General features: G+C 39.5%; 1 protein-coding gene across 1 annotated transcript; it reads right to left on the bottom strand.

Moving 5' to 3' along the window:
- Positions 1-296: 296 nt before the first annotated feature.
- On the bottom strand, positions 297-19,009 carry ATP6V1C1 (ATPase H+ transporting V1 subunit C1). The gene is made up of 13 exons (XM_079301408.1): positions 18,739-19,009; positions 15,505-15,687; positions 13,377-13,444; positions 12,213-12,298; positions 11,422-11,516; positions 7,605-7,696; positions 6,453-6,551; positions 5,060-5,128; positions 3,673-3,765; positions 3,491-3,584; positions 2,865-2,962; positions 1,804-1,930; positions 297-903 (listed from the first exon to the last, which is right to left on the bottom strand). The coding sequence occupies exons 2-13, from the start codon at positions 15,634-15,636 to the stop codon at positions 808-810; spliced, it is 1,149 nt and encodes a 382-aa protein (XP_079157534.1). The 5' UTR covers positions 15,637-15,687; positions 18,739-19,009; the 3' UTR covers positions 297-807.
- Between the last annotated feature and the right edge of the window lie 8,305 nt (positions 19,010-27,314).

Genomic DNA, 27,314 nt, shown 5'->3' with positions numbered 1-27,314 from the left:
GCCTAGCTTGTTATTATCCCAGCTTGCCATCAGCTTCCCAAGAACTGTCTCACCTATTTTCTTTAGAGTCACAAAGATATAAAAGTGAAAAACATTCATGAATTTGTGTGGTGGCCAAACAACATACTTGAGCCTTTCTGCACAAAGCAAAATTAATTCCTGCCCTCCCATAGAAGTACTTACTGAAGTGAGCTGCATTTCTGTACCAGTGCATGCAGGACGAAGCACTATCAAAGACTGAACACATTGCTTCAGTTTAGACACAAGTATCAACAATTTTACATGGTACAAGAAAGTGACACATTTGCACAGGTATGTTTATTTTCCCTGTGTTTACAGTGCATCAATTGTAATTTTAAACCATTCAGAAAGCACGATTTCATACCAATTTTACATACTTTACATCACAGTTCAACAATGTTAACACAGTTGTATCTACTAAATCAAGTGAACAAAATGGCCATGAACATTTACACTAGTCTTCTGTAAACAAGTTTTTTTATAAACAACAGTAAATGGAATTAACACAGACCACCATATGAAAGAGGGATAAGCTTTTCCTTAAATAAATCACTCTGTTTATAAATACTTCTCTCAATATACATTTACAGACATAGTCGATTAAAAGCTGGTTACCTACACTGTTCTTTAAAAAGAAAATGTCTAGAGATGGACCACAGTGTGTTCAATTCACCTAACATAAGAAGCAAGCATATGATTAGTAGAATGTTAAAAGTATTATTATGCTTCAACCTCACTTCTGTTTGTTTACACCAACACTGAGAAGATTGTCATGTTAGGGAACTTTTACTTGAATTCCAGCAAATTACAATCGATCTTGTAGTACACGTATGGGTAGTACTCCTGTTGGCTGAGGTTTAAACCTGGAATATCCATAGTTGCCTGAAAATAAAGTTTTGAAACCAGTTATACTCTTGCAGTTCAAACTCCTATTAGGAAGTACATGAAATATTCATGTGTTTTAGAAGCAAACAGGCCAGGTAAGACTTCAAGCTGAAATTTTCATGTTTAAATACAGGGAAAGTTAGAACTTTGACAAATGACTAAGAATACTTTTCAAAAGTAAATACAAAGCACTTTTTCACAATCTAAGTAGTTCTGTATTAATAATTCACATCCATTGCTATATTAAACACATCATCAAACATTGTCAGCTTCTAAAAAGAATGTTACAGGGTGCTGAATGATCCAGGAAGTTACGTAAGTTCAGCATCTTTAACTTTCATCTAAATTGTTACACATCCTCATTCCACAAAAGGCCTGGAAATGCATTACATTCAATATAATGTTAAGAATCTTTTTTAATTCAGCTAAACTCATGTCCTCTTTAGTTAACCTCTAACTATGAAAATCACTGCTTTTCAATACAAGACAAATCAGTAGAATAAATCTCCCAAGAAACCAGCTTTACACATGAAAATGAAACTTCTACAGATGAAAAGGCTAATTCCATTTTGACAATGATTCAGCCTTCTTCAGCAGAGGGCTGCTATGCTAACTTTAAGTCTGTATCTTTCCATCAATAGCAGAAAAGAATGCAGTAAGAAGAAATTAAACATGACTTTTGAACCAGACAGCTCTTCAAATATATTGGTCACAACTTTAAATACCATCTGCCTTGCAAAAGTGTAAAACAGAAGCAGCATATTTTTAAGGAGACAAAATTCTCCTTAAAAATGTACTCTGAGAAAATGAAGAATATGGAGAATTACAGCCTTTTAATGATGCCAGTAGACTTTCTGCTTTGTTTAAACACACTAGCAGCAGTTAAAAAGTACTTACATCAATGATAGCTGCTGCACTGCTGTCAAGATGTTTGTATAAGTCATACAGAACTTCCCTCAGTTTCTTCATTGTTTTCTTATTAGGCTGAAGAAGCATTGCCTGGAAGTTAACTGGCAAACCATACCTGAGGAAGTAAAGTAGAGAACTATGGAAATGCTGAAATAAGCCTTCTTTTACAATTCAAAGCAATGTTACCTGAACAGCCAGGCTAAAGTTTGAACACTATTAGTTTACTTTGCATATGACACTCGGTGAACAACGTCGTTTCTATTTAATCCTTTCTACGACTGTGGAAACAGCTGCCAACATTCCAATCAAGTTCAGCTTTCTTCTTTACTCAAGTTTTGTCTTCACAATAAGGCTATAGCAGCACAAATGCAAGTCCATGCGATTTGTTTTCTTTTCTGTTTTTCTCCATTATGACAACCTATCCAAAAGGTTAAAAACACCTTGTCCTTTGATGACCATGGTAGGAGTAGTCTTCAACTATAAAAAATAAACATCCTTTCTTTGCAGAACAACTACAGATGCACTTGACTAGTAACACTTGTAGATAGTATGAAGAAAAAAAGCAAATAAATTTTCTAGTTAGAATATTGAGTGGTTTAACACTGAAAAGTTCAGCCTACAAAAGGCATGTCTTAAAGAAAAAGTATATATTTCATAATACCAAACTATGTTACTGAATGCTCAAATAGCTTTTATTCCGAACTATTCAAGTTGTCATTTAAATATAGTATGTAGTTACTTCTTGTTACAAGCAACTCATAAAGTAACCTAAAATCAGCAAATACGTCTCCCTGCCACCTACAGAGTATCTGCAACTCCTAAAGGGATAGGGAAAAGACTGTCTAGGGGAAGATACACAATTACCTACTGTAAATATTTCACAACTGGCAACAAGTATTGTCTATTGTCACCAGCTATTATTACAGCCCTACTTTTTGCTTCCTCCTTCCCAGAAGAGCAGCATTCACATGCTGCAGTTTGGTAAACCCAAACTAGATGCAAATTCTTACCAAGTCTGAGAAGAAAATCTATTCAAATCTGCCCATTACCTTAAAACAGATTCAACAAAAACACGTAATGCTTTCACATGAATCCATGCAATAAAAGCTTCACTGAAATTAACTTTCAGCCACCGAACCAGAGGCCCCTGTGAAAGAGAAGAGGGCAAAAAAAATAAGCTATTCAAACATCAGAAAAAGACTCAGCCCATTATGCATGTTTGAGCAGCCACTCAATATCTGTACCATGATAATAAAAGACAATTTAAAGACAGAGTTCATTATAGACATAATGGCTCAAGAGTGTTTTGATACAAAGCAAAGAGACCTTTAATGAGACATCCCATTGTCTCTTCAGTTCCCCCTCTCAGTTGTTGTGAACTAACTACATTAAAGATCCTTTTAGTAATATCTGATTAAGTAATTCAAACACTTGTCCATTTTCAAACTTCAAACATTATGAGCTGTACTACCAGCCCTTGGTTCAATGCAGTGAGGAGCACTTGTGCTGCAGGAAATTCAATTATCCTGGAGCAGATTAACTGGGTGGCAGGCTGGCAACATCATGCCATCCTTACAATGCTTTCTCTGAATCACAACTTCATGACATTTTTATGTAGCAATAACAAGTCTTAGATGTCTCATATTTCTATAATGACCAGTTTATTAAGACTTACAAACTGTTTCTTCTTGTCAGTTGACAGTCTATTCATTTCTTCTTTATCAGCTTTCATCTCTTCTTCATTGTACTGGAAGTCACGGACCAGAAATCTGCATTTGGAAGTGAATAAAATCAAAAATGCCTATTTAGAGATCCTTCAAAGTGTAAGAGACAGAATGCACACAAAATAAATCTTACTTATATTCTCTGGCTTTGTGCTTGAAGTCATCCACTGCCTTCCTGAACAAGGTGACATTACAAAGGTAGCTGTCTTGGTCCTCAAAGAGTACACTACACAGAAGGAAAACAAACCAAGTGTCAAAATTAATCAGGTTCAAATCAGCACAGATCAGCCACACAGTACCATATCTTGTACTTTACTGTTGTACTTTACAAGGCAAGACATAAATGCAGATAATTATACAGGATTTAGTTCTTAAGTTAAGCACCACATGCAGAATGTAACTGACTGCTCTTAATTACTCCCTTCCATAAATGATGGCAGCTTACAGTTCACATTCAGAGACTTCATCATACAAAACCACTTCATACAATATTCATTCAAATTAAAAACTAATAAAAAAAGCAACTGAAGCTGTTTTAGTACTGAAACGTTGGGATTACAGACTCATTAGAAATGTGTGTTTTAAAGAAAAATGAAATGGATATAAAATAGAAAAGTACACAAATTAAAAATATACAGCTTGGCAAAAGAAAATGTTTCTTAGGCTGTAAAGATGACCCCAAGATTTATTGTTTTATACTTAAAAATCATATTGCTTATCTTCATGCTTTACCTTTGGAAAAAAAAGCTTGAACAGATTTAGACTGCTCCTCAATGTCATACTGTCTTCAACACAAGCATTACCCAACAGTTCAACAAGTAGCCTTTTCTTAAGCTAGCTCTAGGCCATGGTTTCCCAATAACTAAATAAGAACTACTAGCAGGTCTTCCAAATGTAAAGCTATCCAGAGCAAGTTCAGATTTTTCAACTGGCACAGAACTGGTAATATTAGCTTTGCCTAACCAAAACCTCAGTCTTTCAGCTAAAATTAACCATAAACCAATGCTTTGTGCTACATGTGGACTTTATCTTTGATGTGATTACAAAGTTGCTAAAGTGGTTTAATCTTGCCCACCACAGCACCTAGCACCAGCTTGATACCTTTCTTTGTACACAACAAAACTATTCAAACTTCCAGTTTTCCACTCTTTGGAAGTTCTCAAAGAATTCATACAGCTTATTTCAAGTCCTGTGAATGCCGACCTAAAGCTTACAGGCCAGCAGCAGCATTTGTTGCTTATCTCCATCACATTCCAGCTAGAAGCTGAACATATCTGACCAGAACTAGATTAATTTTTCAGTTCTCTCACTCTGCTCACATAAGCTAGGCTTGATAACTTTGTTAACCCTAGAGTTCATTGGAATCTTTCCTCATTTTCCCTATTTGATCAGATAAAGCTATAAAGCTAGACATACTGGCAAGTTTTTGACCAATCTCTAAAATTCAAAGTCTTTCTAGATAAAGAACACTCCTGAAACAGAGCACATGCAAACATGAGACTTAGCATTTAACAACTTACTTGCTGGAACGTGGTACAACCATCTCTGCTAGTGTTTCATACTGCTTAACCCAGTCATTGTAATTTAACCTAGAAAATACACAGGTTATTGTTAGACTTTTAATTTGAGATTAATGGATCAAGTTTTTTTTCTTAAAGGTAAAAACATTTAATCATAACATCTTCCATCTCAGGTATAGGTTGTCAGAAATAAGCAAGACTAAAAACTCTCAGGTCTCTTCATGCTTTTTTATAATTATTGATAAACTATAGAAATAGCAGAAGTAACATATTTTCAGTCCTCATGTCAGTTTACAAGTGTGACATTTTTTAAATCAAGAACTATGAAATTGAATCATCATTAAGTACAGATCTCAGGGGACCAAATAGAATATTAACTAAGGTTAATCAGAAATTCCTCATGCAACTCTGCTTTTTGAGCAGAGGAATACTTCTTCCACAATTATATACAGGTTCCCTAGAGTCCTGCATTTGCCTGAAGGACTGGGAATTTTGGAAACCCTGCTTTTCTGTGGTTGGTTGTGAAGAGGTTCCATCCTTTCAACAGCAAAAACAAGTCAAAGAAAAATAACAGCTGAGATATTCTAACCACCTGCTTTCTGCTAAAACCACCACAAAACTGTTTTTCCTTCACCAGAGTTTGACATGTGACAGACTCTATTGGTTCCTGTTGTAAAGGGAGCCAGTGGGCTTCTCATAAATTAGAAGCTCTCTTTGCTTGCAGCTATAGAAAGACAGTCAAGGGCCATTTTCTTATTTTACAGCAGTTTTGAGGGCATCTGTAACATTTTCCTTGGCCAGAAGAAAACATGAGGTTTCTATTGTTCAAACATTTCAAATAAGAACAGCCTGTTCCTCCAGCAAGCCTTTGACACAACAAAAGCAGGGCTCCAATGGCAGAGACTTAGGTAAGTTAAAAAATAAAACAAAAAACAAAATCAGTGCTCAGGCAATTTAAAAACATGCATAGCAAAGCAGTAAAGAGTTAATTTGCTAAGTGGTAAAAGTTGCATAGTCTTAACCAGGATAATTTAATGATTAAGCCTTCTAATGTAAAACAAGTCATGTTTTTACTCAGCACTTACTTTCATAAGGACACCATCTGAAAAACATGAGTAGCCATAGCAAACACTGGATAAGACATAAATCTAATCTCCAGTTTCTTCAAGAAATTCATGAGCACTGAGCAGTCCTTATGAGGAGTGTTTGTGAACAAAGGAATGCAGGCACAGACGCTCACTTATCCCTCCTGAGCATCTTAACAGTTCTGTTTGCTCATCCAGGAAAACCCCAAGTAAATTCAGATGTCATTCTTACAGTATTATAGGGTTGTGAGATCTGTTATTTGACTAATATTTCTTATTGTATTTTGCTCTAGGATGAATAAACTTACTTCGGCACAATCACTAATAATGTGACCAAATATTCTGAATCAAGTACAAAGTCCTCTTTCTTTACAATATCAGCAAGACTTCTGGTTAGCAAGCTTCCCCTGCAGAGAAACAAAGACAGGCAGAACATTTACATGTTTAAGAATTGAATTTGTCTGGATAATAGTTTCCAGTGCTTGATAATACAGCATTCTCAAAAATACATTTTACCTACACAATTGCTATTAGCAGAGCAAACAAAATGTCCTTATATGCATTTTATATCTCACTGTCCAAAGTCACTGAAATTTTTATCAGTAGCTCCACTGCTGTGCGTCATTTCCATATCCCAAATACGTCACACACTTCAGTGGCCAACTTTTCTTTTTACAAGTTTTTTAGAACCTCAATAACCATTAAAACCATTAACTGTGGACTCTAGTACATGGAGCCTCAGAGTTATAACTAACCTAGTACAGATCGACATAGAGAACATCAATAAAAACTTAAAGCAGTATATTTCTCATATTCATTAGAGACCAAGAATGTCCACAGATATAATGGCCTTCAGCTGAAAAAGTGCCATGGCTCAGCACAGAACTTGTCTCACTCCTAAAACAGCTTGTCATGTATTGCCATTGGCATGACACATGGCTCTGAATCAGCCAGCAGGCTTGTGCCATCCACTGTAATGGCAGGGCTCAGGCACACTCATCAACCACATTTGCACAGAAGAACTACTGTACCTCAACTGTACTTCAGAAAATCATCACATGTACGTGACAAGAAAACACACACACCTTGTTTAATTTATTATCTGCCTGTACACAACAGCTGTCTCTGTTGGCAAATTCCAAGGAATAAAACCAGTTGGAGTGAAGGAAAGACTTTCTTATTTAGACAAGATAACTAAATAGCAGTGTTACACACCACTAACAGCAAGCTCCTCTGAAAAGTTCCAGCAATTTATGCTATTTTCACATGCTTTTGTGATTTCTCAATTGCTTTTCAGTCACAAATATATTAATACCAACCAGACAGTTGCTCTTCAAGATTGCTAAAACACCTCAAAAATACATTAAGCTTAGAGTCTGTATCACTCCACATTTTATTAAGTTTTCATGCTTAGATAATGTTCCTGAGCTACATTAACAAAAAAAAAAAATACAACTTACGCATTCTTTCTTTCCAAATTCTGAAGATTCCCTTTCAGATTATTGTATGCTGAGGCTCTTGCTTTGAGATCATTGTCAATCTGGTTTACTCCCTGAAAAATGAAAAGAAAAGGAACTGTGTCTAAAGAACTAGAATAGAACCTATGTTCAGCTTGGCACTGCTGCTCAAATAATCCTGAAGGATGGATTTGAGAAGGATGGCCTCATTAGCACGATTACCAAAAATGATTCATTCCCAGCTAGACAACTTGGCACTAAGTGGAAGAATAGAAAACAAATTAAGCACTTTAGTACATCTTAAACTGCCAACCATACTCGTATCAGCATGTACCCTATCCAAGGAAGTGTTTTAAAATCAGTGCACTCAGTAACAGCTGGGTAACTGAAAGAATGTGGCACAGTGCTGGTCTGACACTATAATGCTGCCTACTGCCTCCTTCTCTCCCTCCTCACTGTAGTACATGAAGGCACAAATATGAAAAAATCCCCAGGGGCAAGTTCCTGAACACTGTCAAGAGACTCTCCCTTTAGTTTGGACTTAGACCACTGACAAAACAAAACTGTTTGCACAAAACACTTCAGCTTGGAGATCCAGGTATGATTTTGTTTCCACAAAATAAATCTCTCTTAAAAGCAAGTCACTTAATTAAATAATGACCTTGTTTGTGGTAACACATAAATTGGATTGTCTGTAGCAGGAAGTTATCAAGAGCCTGAATATTGTTAGTTTCATGTGGCAACACACTAACAGCCTGCACCTTTACAGATACAGAAATCCTTTAGACAAAATACTCTGAAAATTACAAAATTAAACAGATGAGTACTTAATGTTATTTAAATCCTTTGACTGATACAACATTTAGCAAAGCAACATGCAGAATATTTCAGCAGGTGTCACACAAGGCATAAACCATCATGAAAGCTATCTAATACTACAAGAAGTAACACCAGCACCTCTTTTTTACATCTAGAAGACAGCATAACAGGAAAATTAATCAGAAGATATTAAGCTAGTACCTTTGTGCATTTCAGCTCTTCCCCAGACTGACAATTCTCAGCCTTTTCCAAGGATCAAGACTTTCAACAACAGTGTAACTCTGCGTTATTAATGACAAAACCCATAAACCTTCAATACCAAACACTGCCTTTATAAACCAGTTCCATTCAGCATTGACAATATTCTAACTGCTCTCATTTGTAGAGTCTGTAGTCTTTTAAAAGATGACTGCTTACAGAAAAAACCTGCTACTGCAGCACTGATGGAAGTTTATCGTAAAAAACAACCAGCTTTGCTTCCTACTGAATGTTAGAGAATACAGAACCACAAACCTCAGCTTCAGAACAGAGCTCTTGAAAATAATTTTTTGTAAAATTACCAAATAAAGCAATAATACAAACTTCCTTTTTCAAGTAGAATTGGTGAATAACTCACAAAAGTCATTGCAAAAGGAGGCAGACTCATGGTATTGCTAAAGAAAGTGCCAGTCTAACATAGTGAGCCTATTTCTACAGAGACCAATCCCAGATTTAAACCACTTAGGTAGTCACTGGCAATATGTGAGTGTCTTGTAGCCACACAACCAAGCAGCTGCACTTCAATGCATGCCTGGGTTGCTGAAAAGGTGGGAGTGGGGCACTAAAAACATTGAGGTTGTTTCCTTGCATAAGCTTGATGATTAATTGCAATTTGAAAGAATGACTTGATTAAATAACAGCTCTCACATAGTACATATACTGTCTCCAAAGCCTTCTCTACTGACACTAGGGTCACAAAACTCCTGAAAGTTAAAACCTGAAAAAACCTGATGGATAGTTTCAGCAGACATAATTTTATTTTAAATGTTTCTAACACTGCTGTAATTTCTTCTCAACTGACAAACCCCCCATTGCAATTGCCATTACTCACTTTGACAGATATCAGAATCTGCTGCCTGAGTGAGTGAGGATGATATAAAACCATAGAGGAAAGGTAGTAATTCATGATATGACAAGCTTTTCACATTATTTAACATCAACATGTCAGGAATCTTCACAGACTTTAATTAATGTAGCTCTATCAATTTTCCTGTATCGTCACTCTGGCACATGATTGATTACATGAAGATTTTATCATTGTCAGGACTCTTTCTGCCTTGGGACAAAACTCCTTCAACTCCTGTGATATGATCTCCTTGGGGTCATTTCTCTAAGAGCATAAGACATCTTCAGTCATCTTTATTCTCTTCTCTACTTTATGGACACACATCTAGAGCTCACAGTTGAAAATATTTTATAAACTATTTGAAATCAGATTTATCACACAGGAGTCCTGAAACTGTCCCTATGGAATACAAACACAGCTAAACATGAAGAGAAATGGAAACCCCCAACAGAATGACTCAGGCTGAACTCCAGCAGACCTGTTTGTCTGCATTTACTATCCAACCTAATAGGTCAATGAGGTCCCTAAAGTAGATAAAAATGTAAGACAGTTTAAGTTCAGGTTCTAGAGTATAATTTTGTTAAAGCAGATTATTTATTTAGCAAACTGCAGGACATAAAAACATAAATCTTTGATCATTTTCAATAAAGAACATATCTCTTCATGTCCTTTGTTTCTTTTTCAACAAATTTAATTTCTGCAAAAACAAGTGCTGTACTGTAACAGCTGTAAAAAGTTCAGTGCTTCATTTTGGTACCTTCTTCTGAAGAAGCAAATATTATGTACTAGTGCCATGTATTAAGATTCTTATTTTATATCTGTGAGGTATTTCTAATCTGCAAGTCTTCAGATCTGTAAGACAGCCAGTCATCCTGCAACAAAAAGCCACACTGCAGATGTTTTCCAGGAATACTTACTAAATGTAATTTGTGAAATAAATTCAAGATACAGTGGTAGTCCCAAAGAAAATATCAAAAATGAAAGTAGTAATTGTATTGTCAGTCAGCTTTGTAGCATATATTAAGATTTTGTAATCTCCACAACAAAAATTAACGTAATAGTTTCAGGAAGCTGCAGTTATAGCAAAGCACAAGTCTGCCAGCACCTTCCCCCATCCCAACTCCACTATAGTCCCTACACATCCATCACCAAAGACTAGCTCTATAGGTACCCAGAACAGCCTCTTTTTTCCAAGTCATCTATTTCCAGTTAGTAATACAGGCAGTTCCAAGAGCCAGTCTGCAGATTACAGAAAACAAGAAAACAAGAAAACAAAACAAAACAAAAACAACCTGAAGAGGCTGGGAAGATCTTAAAGCAAGGATTGCCTACAGAGAACTCTCTCACTGCCTAAATCAGCCAGTCACTGCTGAGGACCCTGTACAGGCTCACAAGCAAGTACAATGCAAATTATACCCTCTGTGTATGAAACACTTTGCCAAAGTAAAGATGAGGAAAATGCAGGACAATTCTCAAATGAGCTTTCTTTACATCTAACAATGAAGGCTTATTTCTCCCCTCACAACTGAATGTCATGGCTTTCAGAATGTAAATAAGTTCCCTGGTTCACTGCTAACAGCCCACAAGGTTTAAGAACATCAGACAAACAATATGCCAGTACAGCAAAACTGAAATGTGAAATCATTTCCTGGCTACTTACTTGTTAGCTCAGTGATCCTAGGAAACAAAAATCAGCAAAGACAGCATGATGGCCTTTCAGGGAGCACTCTCCAAATCCTGGTCACATCCTAAAGTATTTCTGTGGTTACTGTCTGGTACAAAGTTCACTACTACTCTTAGCTGACTAAAACAGACAAATTGCTTTGAGAGTGTGGTTTGTGCATAAATATCTCAAGTTCAAGTTTTTAAGAAGTTTTATAAAACAAGTTACCTTACCTTTGCAATAATTTCTGAAATATTCTTCAAGGATTGCTTGATTGGGTATTTGGCCATATCCCATTGGAACCTTGTTATATAGGTGACCAAGTCAACTAAAATTTTAAAGAACTTTATTAAGATTGACAATAAAAAGACTACTGTTGTATATTTTATGTAGAACTGCTGTAACAGAAGAGAACTGTAACAGACTGGACCTTCCCATCTGTTGACCCCACTGATTAAGAAATTTGAAAACAAACAAGTTGTAAATTATCCATGACCTCTGCCTTCAGACACTGGTTTCTCCACCTCTGTAGACCATAAATAACATTTACTACCAAGTCAAGGATGGTTGGAGAACTACAGACAAGAGCAACTACTTTTTTCCCTTTGTGAAAAAAGGGTGGAAGAAGGGAAGATTATGATAGCAAAAAAGGCAGCAATGACCACATGGCTCATCTGAAGTGATAGGTTTGTACAGCTGTCTATAGAAGACATCCCTTATCCACTGTTACTAGCCTCTCTTGCATCAATACAAACTGTGACAATTCTATTAAATAGCTTCAGAGAAAAGGTTCAGAATAGGTTCAGAGAAAAGTGCAGCTCTCCACTGAAATAAAATGCACACTGGCACTACCAAGTCCTTCTTGGCAGGGGTGCTCTCAATCTGTTCATTCACACCTGTATTGACACTGAGGGTTGCCCTGACCCAGGTGCAGCCTCTTGCACTTCCTTGTACCTCAGTAAGTTTCAGGATCATTGCCTTCCCTTCTATTCTATTCTTTAGAATATCAAAGTTAACACTTTACCTCCATTAGCCAGAAGATTCTCCTGAACTTTATCTTTACTGTCTTCTAGAACATCAGCCATATATTGGGCCACCTTCTTTACAACACTGAAAAATGAAAGATAAAGATACATAAAAAACCAAACAAACCAACCCCAAACCTATTTGAGAAATACCATTCATAAAATTGATTCTAAACTGCCTGAGATTGGATCAAAAGTGACTGAATCAAACAAGGATGATGACAGCTCTACATCCAAACTTTCTGAGCACAAGCTGAGCTCAGTATCTGAAGAAGATCAAGCCCTCAGAAGTATTTCACAGCTTCATTTAAAATCTCTACTGTTGCTACTCCAGTAGTCAACAAGGTGAGGCTAGCTCCCTCACATTGGTGTTGAGTTCAAGTGTAATGTCACTATATTGCAAATTGTTTAAAAATCTGTTGTACTCCAACAGACTTCCAGAAATAGATTGAGAGTTAGAAGTCAACAGTAATCCAAATTAAACAGTAAATCCAAACTAAAAGGCAACCCTGACAATGCAATCTGACACTCAAGACCTGCCTTCCTAACTGAAAAGCTATCCACAATATTATTCACACATGCCAGGCCAAATAGTGTCCTTTTCTATTTAAAAATGTCTACTTAAGATTTCTTTCCTTGGTACAGAAGATGGCTCTGGTTATGTGAAATTCTGCTTCTTTAGCTCAAAATCACTTTCAAAAGGCCATTAGTTTCTTCAAAATTAATAGCTTTTGCATTTAAATATTCACACTCTTTAAGCATTTCTATGGATTAGGAAATTACATTATCACTTTCTCAAAGTGTGTAAACAGTATTCCTGCTAAATGAATAAGCTTTTACTTCATTTTATCACCACTTCCTCCACCTGTCAGGCTCAGCTCTTAACAATTCTCCAGGACCCAGCACTACTCAGGAAGAACAATCATCCATCAATGCATAATGTTCCACTGTTCCATAAGAAGTTTAGATTATTTTTCTTTTTTCAAGAACAGATACTGTGAAAATCAGCACCTTAGCTTTCTTAAATCTTAGCTTGCTGACTGTCTGCAGAGGATTACTGTGGTACAAAAAAATGCTGAAAATAACCTGTGTATTACTAGGAATCAGCAAACCATCACATCACTATTCTAATACTTTGCATCCTAGTAAAAATAAACTTTTACCTCTCCACAAACGCATCCAATTTAGCCAGCTCATCTGACAAACCAACCAAAACATCCAGTGTGCCAACCTAGAAGCAAAGATCAAAATGCATTAGCAGATGTATAGAAACATAGAAAGATAAAACCAGCTTACAGTAAAACATCCATCTCCCAGCAAGTATCTCTGAAGAACTACATAAAATGCTGGACTCTAAGACTTCAGACATCTTGATTTACCAAAGTCACACTGTGTTTCATTTGCTAGATACTCCCTCTCAAAGCACCACAGGATTAGACCTAACTCACTAATTTGGTGCTCAATTCCAGTTCTGCAATCCAACCACTCAAAACATGTTAAAACAATGTCTACACTATGAATTTGCTGCATTTTTCACAAGGCAGTTGCTTCAGCATTTAATTCACTACTTAGATCAAATGTGAAACTTCACTGCTTGGAAATCTCACCACTGGAGGTAACCTGGATATTGAAAATGTTGATGATACAAGAGTACTGCAGCAGTCAGACCAACAAGAGTCTAGCTTGGCTACAAGCTTTCACTCTTTCTTCCCTTCTCCTCCAGAAAACACTTTCTTCCCTAATTTTGTGTACCGAGGGTACACATTTCTTGGTGAAATATTACAGAGCTTCTGTCTGTGATGCTATTAATATTTAATGTATTTGTAGCCTAGCATCTATTTTCTATATATCTGATCACTCAAATTCACATCATTCCTTTTATATTTGGTCTTGAAGCAGAAAGGAGGAGAATTACTTAAGAACCGTCACTACCAAATAACTTTCCATGCTCACCTTCTTGTGGGCCACAAGCATGATAAGGAAGCTCATTTTAACTAGTTATCTATAAGCTTCAGGACAAGCAAGTGCTTAAGCAATAAGACTGCTGTTCAGTGGAGACTAAACCACTGCTTCAATGAGTTTGAACTAAAGGATCTCACTGCTTAAACAGTTTCACCAGGTCCACAGGAACAAGACTACTTCCCACTGTATATAAGGTATATTCAGCTTCTGCCCCTTTTAGGAAGCACACTAGAAGCATAACCAATTGTTTCCAATCACTATGAGCCCTGGCAGTTTTCAGAAAAAACTCCTCTAAATGCTGCAGGCACCCTATGGTTTGAAAGCCATCCTGACTAATGTCCAAGGATCTTCTGGGAGGAGACAGACATTTGTTCTAGTCCCTATTCTAACTCAGGACAGTCCAAATGGGAACACAAGTTATGGCAATTGGAAGATCTTAAAAGGCACACTGAAGCACTTTGTGCCCTGGACTCATTCCTTAGCAGAGAGAGGAAAAAGGCATTATGTCACCTGAACTTCATCCACTCTGTAGACAAAGACTGGTGGCATTTTTTCCTCAATTTCATAACCTTTGATGAGCTTTCACTACATTAAACTGAGCTCCAAATTCTTGTTCAAGAAACATTCAGGCATCAGGAAAGACCTTTCTAAAGAAATACACTGGGTTCATAACTTTACCATATCCTGATGATTGTACTAAACAAAGATAACTACTATCAGATTTTGTTACTATTTGCTTCTCAATTAACAGTTCAAACAGTTTATTTTTCCATTTTCCACAACACATTGGCAGGTGTGGAATGCACTGGAATGCTCAGCCAGAGACAAACCATTGCTCCAATGGAAGAATGTTACTTCTGGATGGAGAAAATGCAGAGCAGCTGTTTGATCAATTCCTGTGTTTTAATTTGAGCCTTTTCACTGTATCTCAGACAGAAAAGGAACAGGAAATTCAGAAGGGAAAAAAAAATATTTTAATTTGACAAAACAGTTAAAGGAAACTTTCAATAATCAGATCACCAGTTCCTAATTTTCTTATCCAAGTAACTGCTACCACTATGAGATCAAGACCACCATTCTCAGAAAAAAATCTGCTTTTTTGCTGAAAGAACACAGGCTGCTGAATCTCGAAAACTTACAGAGTAAATAAGTAACTTAGAAATTCAGAAAAAAAGAGAACTGTTGTCTGAATTATTTCTTAGATCCACACATAAACACATAAAGAGAAGTCAGCTGTTCTCTCCAAAACATCTGCAAGTTTTAATCTAGAGAAACAAAGATGATAAAAACCAAACACACTTGTTAGGACATGACATGGGGTTTACATACCTTCAAGTCCGGAATATTGAACTTTGAATTAGTAGAAAGATTGTTATGTTTTGTAGTGGCTGCATGTAGCTTCTCCCATGTCTGTTGGCAGGTTTTTTCCCCAGGAGCAGAAATCAGCCAAAACTCTGTCATTTTTGTGCCCTTATCTTGATGTTTGTTGATTCTGAGGATAAAAGCAAGATGCTAGCAGAAGGGAAGCAAGGGAAAGAAGAAAAAAATATATGCCATTAATATAGCAGTCAAAGCTCTGCCTGAAGAAAAACATTTCATTCCATATTACTAGAGTGCAGTTTTCAGTCACTGTAAGAGATTTTACCAGGAGTATCATGTGGTTTCAAATTTTTTTTTCCTATCTTCCAAATTACATTTACACAGCTGGAAAATAATTTTAAACTAACCATCCTGTATGTTAAAGTGGGCTGAGTCTGCACCTTCCAACTGTAATTTCACAGAATAACAAGCAAACAATCTAACTGAATGTAAATCATATAAACCAGGACTCAAATTATATCTTACGGCTGTATACATTTTCCAGCATCTGTACAAGAAACAACTTTTTCTGAAAACATCAGAGAAAAAAATGAGAAAAACCAAACAAATTTCAACTCTGACATATCTTTTCCAATCACTTTTCACATTAGGACAGTACTTTAAAGTAAGTAAATGCCTAAAATTATTTAAATGCAGTAAGATCTAGTTTATTCTTTCAAGTAAAGAAGCTTCTCCTGGCGGCTAAAAATTTCAACAAAAAGGAGAATGCTTTCTAGTCTTGATATCTCTGTTACCACTTCAGCCCATCAATAAGATCAGACATATTGCCACTAGCCAAGAAAGTGTTGGTACTAAATATGAATGGTGTTGGTTTATTTTGCAGACAAGCTCAGGAAGTTACGAGTATATATGTTCCTTTGTGACTAAGAAGCAGAAACAACTGGTTGAGAGTTACTGGTTGTTCTTAATATGGGAATGAAGAACAAAATCAAATGTACTTAGACAGAATCTAAATGCCAAATTTTGATATCTGCAATGTCTTCTGTAGCAGCTTTGAGTGAGTAGAGACTAACCTACATTTCACAAGCACAGACTACAACATTCAATTTATTTTGAGGGAGAACAAATCAAATGTTGCATTTGTTAGAACTACTATGTGGTAGCAAACTTTGCCCAAAACAACACTCATAGCTCCTTCTTCTGTGTATTCATTCCAGAGGCAGTAACTTATCAAGGGTGTTGAAATTCCAGGTAAGATAAAGGCCTGGTTGCTGATTTTTTTGCTTAGCTACTCAGAAAGCCTAAAGCTGAAATTTACCAGCAATTAAATTACTACCATGAAGCACAGCCTGGCACAGCAGCCATTCCCTTTGGATTTAAGGTGTCTTGTTTCCAGCAGGAGATGATGACAGCCAGTTCCTGAGGCATTGATAACACAAACTCTGTGACACTGGCACTGCACCACCAGGCACAGCACAGCAGGGCCACAAACCCAAGCACAGACAATGCCAAGGCAGCTACAGGTAACTGAGAAATCAGAATATTCACCAGGCCAGACACACAACATCAGTTACCACCATGCCACAGACTTCTTTGTTTAGCATCTACTAATTATTGACAGTTTGGAACAAAACAAAATTTCCTCTTATTCAGACTACTATGATGCATTATCTTCCTTAATGCATGCCAGACCCCGTGCAGGAGAGGTTCTCCTACACTCCACTGAACTCTGGCCCTATAAAAGGAACAGCCATGTTTACAGTAAACTTCACCTCTCAAAGTGTTGAAGCTTTAAACTGTTATTGTCTGGATTTGACTGGAGTAGGACTAGAAAAAGCTGTGGAATAAATGTTGGATAAACAAACTAAGTGGTGGCAGCAGCAACTCTCAAACACTCAAGTAAAAGACAGAAGAGCAATAACACAGAAATCCAGAATCCTACTCAGTAAGACACAGGGAACATTGCATTCTCATGTTTTCCATACACATCAATACTCTCTAAAAGTGTCCAGAAGTGGCGCAAGAGGAACAGTTGTAGTTTCCAGGAACCATTAAGTCACTGGACTTCTCCTCCCACACCATTTTTTGTCCGTGTGGTTGATTATCCTGAAGCTCTGCTCCATTTCTAACAGTCATGGGAAGGAAGATTATTTGCCATTTCAGGTAAAATTAAGGTGTTATCAAATACACAGAAGGGAATAAGAAGATTGGTAGAAGAGTTTTAAGCCTTTTACATGAAGGGGCTTGAAATGGGAGCAATGGAGAACAGCAAACAAGAAGTGAAGAAAGGAGAAGTGCTACAGAATGGTTTGAAAAACAGATACAAATACTGGTCAGACAAAAAATACAAACAGACCAACTGTAAAATGAAAACCAAGCAAATTAAAGAACTACAGGATAAAGCAGGAAATACCAAGTGTTCAAAATAAAACCTAGAGCAAGCAATAATAATGGGGAGGTTGTTCACACCATGTACCTCCATGACCAGGACTATTTTATAATGTACACTGCTTCATCCTTACGTTATTAGAAAATTAGGATTTCCAAAGAAAAATCTTTCCTGCAGTATACTACAATCTAAAATAAAACTTATGAACAAGTGTTTTCAGTGCTGTACCCAGAAAAACATACAGTGATGTCAAAACAGAATCACTACGGCATTGCACTTCTCAAAAAACACAAGGCAAAGGGCAGGGGAGAATGACTTCTATTTAACTCAATAAGAAGCCTCAATTTACTGATGCGACTTAGCACTAAATGCACAGGGTGCCACCTCTTCAAGCTCTCTTTCAGAAATCGCTTCTGCCGCTTGACCCACGTCTCATGAGCAGAAGCGGCCACAGGAGGAAGCCGGGGAGATGGCGCCGCGGGGAGTCCCGCCTGCGCGGAGTGACCCGGGGCCGGCACCGGGAGCGGGGGGCGCTGCCCTGGCTCCCCCCGAGCCCTGACCCGGATCACAGCACTACGTGTCAGTCCCACGGCCCGGCAGCCGCCGGCTCGGGCTGCCCGGGCCGCGCTGCCCCTTCGCCTCCCCGATGTCAACACTCCCGCAGCGGCGGCCCCGCGGCCCGGCACGGCCCCGGGAGCGGCGCTGCGCTTCACGCCAGGCCCCGCGCGGCCCGGCGCCGGGACAGGCCGGGGGAGGCCGAGGCGCTGCGGCAGCCGCTCGGGACAGCCCGGACACTCGTCCTCTCGTCCTCCCCTCCGCCCCTCCCGCCCGCCGCCGGCCCGGGCCCGCGTTACCGTCACTGCTCCATCCCCGGCGCTGCCGCCCGCTCACCCGCCGCTGGGTCACGTGACCCGCGGTCAGCTGACGCCGCCGCAGCGCCGGGCACGGTGGGCGGGAGGCGGTGCTGTGACGTCACCGGCGCAGTGCCTGCCGGGGGTGCGGGGGCCGCAGGTTCGAGACCGGCCGCGGCGCCATCGCTGCTCTGCTGCGCCTCCCTGCCGTGGCACCGCTATCGGCACGGGCACCGCGGCGCACCGGCTGCCTCAGGGCACTTCTGGTTAATCTGGGCTTGACTGGGGAATTGGTGTGACAGCCACACGTGGCTCGGGGCGGCCCCGCGTCAAGAAGGCTTTCTACGATTCTGCCCTAAGGCAGGGAAGCATGGTCTTGAAAAGGATGGGTTTGAAAGCGTGTTTGTTCTTGCTGCGGCCAGTAGATTTTCCTCTGATTACAGAAACACAGGGTCAAGGAAACATTTAGACTGTAGGATCATCCAGCACGTAGAACACCACCATGTAAACCGGACTGTTCTGAGTGCCACGTCCAGTCTAGCTTTAAACACCTGTGGGCCTGGCGACTCCCGCACCTCTCTGGGCACGGGCAGTCAATCCATCCCGATGTTTAATCCCTCCACCTGGTGTCCTAAACCTGCCCTGGCGCAGTTTGAGGCCGTGTTTTCTTACTGTGAGCAGAGCCCGTCCCGCAGCAGGCTCGGCTCTCTCAGCCTGCACGGAGCGATCAGCTCACCCCGAGCCTCCTCTGCTCCAGGCTCAGCACCCCCAGCTCCCTCCGGACCCTTCCCGGCTCCCTGCCCTTCCCTGGACACGCTCCAGCCCCTCACTGTCCTTCCTGGCTGAGGGGCCAGAACTGAGCCCGGCGCTCGAGATGAGTCCTCACGAGTGCCCAGTACGGGGGGAAAAAGCGGCTCTTGGAAAACACTGTTGGGAAACAGTGGGAAATGCTCCACACCTTTCACTGCTGTCAGTCTGCAGCGAAGGGCCTGAGAAAAGAGGAGGCTTTCATACAGGTGGCAGTGGGAAAACATGCACTTGGGAAGAAATTGTTGCCATTTTATTCTGGCGCCTAACACCATTTGTTTTAGCTCAGGGTAGAAATTCTGAGTGAAAAAGATCAGATTGTAAATTGCTCCATCGCTAGCTAAGCTGCGTGAAACTGCCTGTCGCTGTAATTCACAACATCATCTGAGGAAAGCAGAAACTGTACACAAAAGGCAAAAAAAAAAGTTTGTTCCTATTTTTCTTCGAGGTTTTTTTTTTTTTTTTTTCTTTTTCGAAATCGGCAGGAGTTGGAGCCATTAAATAGCTGTGGGTGGCTTGTGGGGAGCTGCAGCAGAGAGAAGGCGCAAGTGTGACCAGAGATATCTGCAGGGTGACTTCACACAGACCCAACCCAGCAAAGGAGCAGGAGCTCCAAACTCTGCTTAGTCAAGTTCAAAGTGTAAATGGTGTTAAACAGCACCCCATGTGACAGATCAGTCTTCCTTCAGTCATTTATGTTGTCCTTCAGCCACCAGAGGCTGCTGAAAATGTTCCCATTGCCGAGCTGCCCGCAGCCATTTAAAATGCTCCTAATGGTACAATTTTATTAGGGGGGGCTTTTCTCATATTAGTATAAAAACTAACACGAAACTTGCCCACCTTAAAAGTGGGCAAACTTATTTTTAAAGCCTAAATTAACAAATTGCAGCAAGAAAAAATTCTTAATGGATGCATTATTAAGTTTTCAATGAGAATTCCTATAAAATTTCACAATAGCCATACTTTCTCGTTATTATTGCAAGCCATTTCCTCAAAATGTGGCAATATATGCCATATGCAAACACTAACCAGCAAATGAAAGACATTATCTGTGTTATTTTTGGAACAAGATAAGATTTTTTTTGAGTGATCCATAGCTCCAAGCTATCAGACGGAAACTTGGCATCAACCTCTATAAATAAACAGAGTGGTTAGTAAATGATACTCTAAAAGCAGTACTTAAGAGGAGAACAGCGAGCATTTCTAACCTGCAAAATGACAACATGCTTGTAAAACTGCAGGAGGGGATTCTGAGAACAAGGACCTATGATCTGCTACTTAAAGTCCACTGCCTAATGTGATTGGTTTTATAATGATATTTGCCTTTTGGTTAACTGATATCAATGAGGTACAAAGCAAGCCTGTAGGCAATCTATAACTCCTCACTACAAAATGAAAAAAACCCCACTGACCAAACAAATACAACCAATAATAATAATAATAATAATAATAATAATAATGTAATTAACACAAATCAAACAACAAGGATATTAGCACCCATGGAATAAATGTACAGTAACAGTGAGCTGCGACATGGTCTTTAAGTGAGCTATTGGTGAGAAACCCCAGCCAGATGTGCAATCATTATAAATGCTGTTAGGGAGAAATCTGTAAATAGTAGCATTTAAAACCACAGCTGCTACAATAGGAGTGGATATATGGTATATTAAGCAGATAAGTTCACTAATATTTTTATTATAATACTTCTCTGTACCATTACTCCATCTGGCCTGACAGGGATATTTTTATGAAAACTCTGAAGCCTGAAAAAAATAGAACACACTTCTTTTTTTTATGTCTTGAGGAATCTATTTAAATTGAAGTTTCATTCAAGGAGGAGGGAATTGTTATGTGTCTTTTTTACCTCAATTATTTTCCGTTGCAATTTTTGAAAAGTAATAATCTCTTTCAGTCATTGCATAGGAGTTTCATTCTGTAATTTAAAAAAAAGTCAAAAATTACTTTGGGTCAGGTCTCTGAATGGGCCTGTATTCAGCTTTGAATATCTGAATGACTCATTTCTGTTGAATACTCTTATTCTGTAAAGGCTAAACACAGATTGACTTGAGTGTGCATTGGGCTGCACAGAGGTATTTGAGTTAAAACTGCTTAGGATTGAGAAAGCTTACCTGGGAGTTAGCAAGAAGTGAGGGGGCAGGGCTGCCCTTAGGCATGAACTTTTTCCAGCTGCTTTACCAACCATGAAGTGGTTGCTCTTTTAAATCTCCAGAGTGAGATTTAGAATGCATGAGATAGGTTATGAAAGGAGCTGCTGCTGTTTGAAAATCCTGGTGACAAAAATAACCCTACCAGGGTGAGGAGGGTCCCACAGGATTTATATGACCCCAGGCATGTGTGCTGCAGCAGGCACACTCCCCATGGGAGTCCCCAGTGAGGGAATCCACAGCAGCTGTGCAGGAGCCTCAGCCAAAAAGCCCAGGGCAGGCTGCTGCCAAAGCCATGCCAGGACTGTGTCCTGCAGAAACCCTCTCAGCTGGGAGTCCAGACTGACATCCCACATTCCCCCACAGCAACACATGGTTCCACAGTGAACACGGTGAAAAGATTTTAGCTTTTCGTTCTAATGGGATGGCTCTTGACATCTCTGGTCATGTTTGAGGGTGGATGATGTGTACAACAGAGAGCAGCAGAGATTTCCCTTGCTTTTTGTTGTCCTCTGAGGCCATGCTTCTCTGATATTATACCAAGAAAAGCTGACAAAATTATTTGCTGAAGACAATGGGAATATTATAATCAGTTTTAGCATGACCATAATTTTACTCACAGTTTTATTAATATGTCAGTGGGATTCTTTATTTTATTCTGGCAATAAAAGTGGTAAAAAAAGGATTCTATAAAATTTTCAGGACTAAAGCCCTAAAAATGGAAAGCTATAATTTTAAAACTGAAAAATATACATTAAGCAAAAGATAGGAAGAATAATATTGCTGTACTTATATTCCAGTATCAGTATATTCCAGTTGTGCAATATTCAAATATCTGAAAAATAAATACAATTAGGTAAGGTCATAATGTTCTGTGTAGCATGGATAAACTGTAATATAAGACCTCATCTTGCAGCTTCCATCAGTTTGGCTGATATGAGATAAAAAATAGTATTGTTTTAAAATTATTGAAAGAAAGCAGAGGAAAAAAAATTGTATTATTTTGTTATTTATCTTTATTTTTCCTGGAGGTGCTTTTTGAAAGCATTTTAATTAAAAACACTTATCAAAGCCGACTGCACTCTAATCTTTCCTGATGTTGCCTGGGAAACACAAACCTTAAGATTGAAATGTAAGTATTTGAAAAAATACTTTTTCTATTATTTGTACTTTTTGTACTATTTGAAAAAATACGTTTGCAAACTGTAGCAATTTTTTTTTTCTTCAGGTAAGCTTAGTGCTGGAGATAGGATGTCGCTTCTCTAGCTGCTTTTCTGTTTTAAAACTTCATCCCTGACTTTCAACTTTAGTTCAGGGACTTGAGGCAGATATTAAATCTGAATTCTACAAAGCTTTTTTAATTCCTATATCACCACAATTGACATTGAAGTCCCAATTTATATATATTTATTCATATGAGCATTTAATTATTCTATACAGTGTGGGCAGCATGTTCAGGACAGGTGCAGAAAGATTTAAACCATCCTGCCTGAAGAGCTGTGGGGCAGGCTGTACTCTGAGAGAATTTAAATCCATGTCCACTGCCTTGTTCCAAATCAAGCTGAGAGAAGTTATGAACAGAACTTGTGATCCCAGCTACACACTCCACATGGACAGCACTGACCACTGCCTCCCTCATTCCAAATGGGATGGAGTTCTCAAATACTCTACTGTTATTTGGGAGAGCATCTGATTTATGGAAGGGGGCACTGGAAAGCTCAGTATTGTTAAGGATCTGTTTCAGAGCCCCTCATTTAGAGCTCTGGTGTAGAGACAAGCTGATGGGAGCTTCTTGTGGGGCTCCTAACTTCAGGCTTGCATCCTTCAGAAGGGGCTGGGAAGGCTGTAGCCCTGTACTGTGTGCAGCAGCTGGGGACACCTTCAGCCCCGTGGCTGCACAGCACTTCCATCCACACCCTGCTGCATGCAGATCTCATGTTAGTCCCATTCTCAAATAATCCAAAGTCAGGCAGTAGCCTCTTTGTCCAGCATACCTGTGTCTACAGCAGAGCCCAGCTGGCCAGGCTCAAGCAGCAGAACTCTGCAGGGTGCACAGCAAAGCAGTGCACAGTTACTGATCTGTACAGTGGAAGAAATCTCAAAGTCCAGAGGGGTCTGCCAGCAAACTGGTTAGATGTTTTAGGAGCTCTGGGAGAAGCCATGAATAACATCTTGGGACACCAGTGATGGCAGGTGTCACTTCACTGGAGTTAAATGCCTGAACCCCACTGTGAACCTACACTGAATTAAAATTCCATTTAAGTAATTTCATTATCATAGAGTAGTATCTAAATGAGTTATAAGGCTGTATATTCTGAAAAATTGAAGCCATACATAATCACATCAGTAATAGCAATAATGGGTTGGCAACTTAGGTTTTATGACACATTAAGAAGATACAAGTGACAATAAAGTACCAACTGTTATAACTTGGCACCCAGCTCTAGAAGCACTCATTCAGCCTAGCAGGATGTAAGTCGCTTGTGCCTTTGTAGCAGAAGTTGCTGACTAAAGATGACAGGCTACCACCACAACAGTTTTGACAAGAAAAGCAAAACCTCTGTATCAGTACTGAATGATTGTCCTAGACAGTTTTCCTTTAAAATTACTTTTTAAAAACCAATTTGAGTAATTCATTGTATTCTCATAATTTCTCAGTTTCCTCTCATTTAAATCCTTTTGTTATAATCCTGGCCAAATATTTTCCTCATCACAGCATTATATTAGAAAATGTTTTAGGGCATATTTTGATAATTGACTGCTTGATATGAGATTGCAAAGGCAGCTTACAATGTCATCATCTCCCTTCTGTGTTCTTGTCTGCTGGTTCTGCCCCACATTGCTTCCCCTTTTGCCCAGCATGAGCAATCTGCAACCACATAGTGGACTCATGTGGCTGGAAAACCACTTTTTTCCATGCCCTCAGTTATTTTTCATTTCTGAGTCAGTTCTTTAACCTAATCTATTTGGTAGTTGTAAGTGTGCCAGCATTTGAAGGACAGAGCTGGTGGGAGAGCAAGAGGCCCAGAAGGTGCAGGAGCACTGAGCTCTAGAGCCCTTCCTCTGAATATTGGCATCATGTAAATAAAATTGAGTATGTGTTTATGGTTTCTATGATGTTATATGTTTCTTTTGCTAACTACAGCAATAAGGTCTGCTACATACAGAATTAATAAATCATGTAAATTTTGTCTTTACTTCAAATTTCTGATAGAGGGCAATGTTAGAACAGCTTATCTGCTGTCCTTTTTTTTTCAGTCTATAAACGATGGTGTCTGGTTCTTCACAGACATGCGGCAGAGCTAATAATTCACTCAGGGGTCCTGGGAGCTGAAGTCTCATTTTGTCACACATACCTCCAAGGCAACCACATGGACTTGGGACACTTATCACTGCCAGTTTATTTTTAATTTGCCAAAAGGGTGGTGATTTACCTGCTGGTAAATTTAGATCTTTGAGTATATTCCCCATTTCTTTACCAGAATGAAATGAACTCACAGGAGGCAACTGAAGTTTATAGTAGCACTTGCTCCTTATTTATGAGGATAAGTGATCACCAGCAGTGGCATTTTGGGCATTTTATCTTTGAGTCTATTGTACAAGTGTATTCCAAAATTCAAACAAGAAGTGCATTTTTGTTGAAATTGCTCCTGTACCAATTGATGAGCTTGTTCAAGACTTTCCCTTTTTAATGGCCATTGCTTAACCATCACTGGTTCTTCGGTGGTCCAGGTGAGTGGAAGGGGGAAAATCCAAGCAATGGCAGTTACCCCAAAGGGTGCACATTTGTCAGCACCACTCCCAACTGGGCCAATATATCACGGCCAATCAAACAGTTCACCGACGGTGGCAGGGACATGATAGAAAATACCGTAGTAAGTTGTTGTCCATCAATGTGCAAGGTTACTGTCGGTGATTTCTTTGCCAAGGTGTATCCTCCAACTCCAGTTACTGTTTGTGTAGAGGCGTAAGAAGGCCAGTGTTTTGGCCAACTCTCTGGGCTTATAATACTGGTATCCGCTCCAGGGTCAAGGAGTGCCACTGTGGAAATTTCTTCCCCTTGATGGGTAATTTTTATGGGTTTCCTTGGTCGATCCCTTAAATCCAAGGTTAGTAAGGTTAGTCCTGTTGATCCAAAGCCCTTGGCGCCTCGGGGGTTCATCCCCACCGATGTTAGTCCTTCAGTTAATTGAGGCAGCGGTATAAGCTGGGCTATGCGCTGACCTTTCTAAATTTTCAATGGTGGATAAAGGGTATAAACCATAATTTGTATTTCCCCTGTGTAGTCTGCATCTATCACTCCTGGCAATATAAAAAGTCCCAGCATGGAAGCGGATGAACGTCCTAATAACAAGGCTCCAACTGTGTGTTCATTGATTATTATTGGTCCTTTAATTCCGGTAGGTATTTTCGTAGGTCGATTGGTATACAAGGTGACGTCTATTGCGGCTGCCCGGTCCAAGCCGAGGGACCCTGCTGTTGCTGGTTGGAGACAGGAGCTGTTGCTCTTTCCCCGTTCATTTGTGTCGTAGCGCGACGGGACGTGCTCTGCTTGCGGTTTCCCGACTTGCGGCGACATGCAGCTGTGTTATGCGTATCAGACTGGCAAGTCTGGCACCAAACTCCTGTCGCACGGCACGTCCGGCGCAGATGGCCCCCTTTTCCGCATCGATAACATTTTGCGGATGGGTTATTTTGGAAAGGGCTGTTGTTGGTGGCAGTGGAGGCTTGGAGAGGAGCAAGAGCAGCTAACAGCTGAGATTGTGCAGCTTCTGCCTGCTTTTTCAAACCTACCCCGAGTTCTTTTATGGCATCTAAAATTGCCTGCGATCCTGGAGGCAGCATTGCCGCCCGCTCTAATAATTCCTCTATCCCCCAGTCTCCAGGTAAAGTAGAAATTAACCTTTGTATAGCAGAATTGCTATTCTGTATTGCACATTGCTTTAGCAATGTCCCCTTCATCCAGTTTGGCACCCCTGCCTTTTCTATTGCTGCCTCAACCCTGACAATAAATGTGCCAAATGCTTCTTCTCTACCTTGTCTTATTCCCATGTACGGAGGTACTCCTCCAGGTTCCTTTACCCTATCTAGGGCATTTCTAAACACCCGCATTGCTTCTCTTGCTTTATCTGCTCCCATTAGTAACTGAGCTTCTGTCCTAAGATAATTGCCTAACCCCAACAGCTCATCTGCAGTGACCCCGTGCAATGGATCTCCTTGTTGTCTTTGAATGGCTACTGCTTCATTTACAAGAGATTGCCAATGTGCTCCAAAAAGCAATAACTGATGTTCTGTAAGCATGAGCCGTGATATTCCTCGCAAGTCATTTGGGAGTAATAATTGAGTATCAAACAGATAATCAAGCATTTGCTTTACGGGCTCACTTTTAAATCCAAATTGGCTTACTGTTTGCCGTAATTGTGCCAATAATTTCCAATCTAATGGTTGAAATGCAGCCTGCATGCCAGCGGGTTTACCTTGTGGGTCGTACATAGGCGTGTATGTAGCCGGGAACGCCATAAAGCCAGATGCTTGTAAGAAAGCACTGTCCCCTTCAATAATTGCTTGCTGAGCCAAACTCTTCCAAGCCTCTTTTCTTTGCCTTGC

The sequence above is a fragment of the Erithacus rubecula genome, assembly GCF_903797595.1.
Source record: "Erithacus rubecula genome assembly, chromosome: 3".
NCBI lineage: Eukaryota > Metazoa > Chordata > Aves > Passeriformes > Muscicapidae > Erithacus > Erithacus rubecula.
Note: the sequence above shows the minus strand (reverse complement) of the source record. Positions and strands in the feature narration are given on the sequence as shown.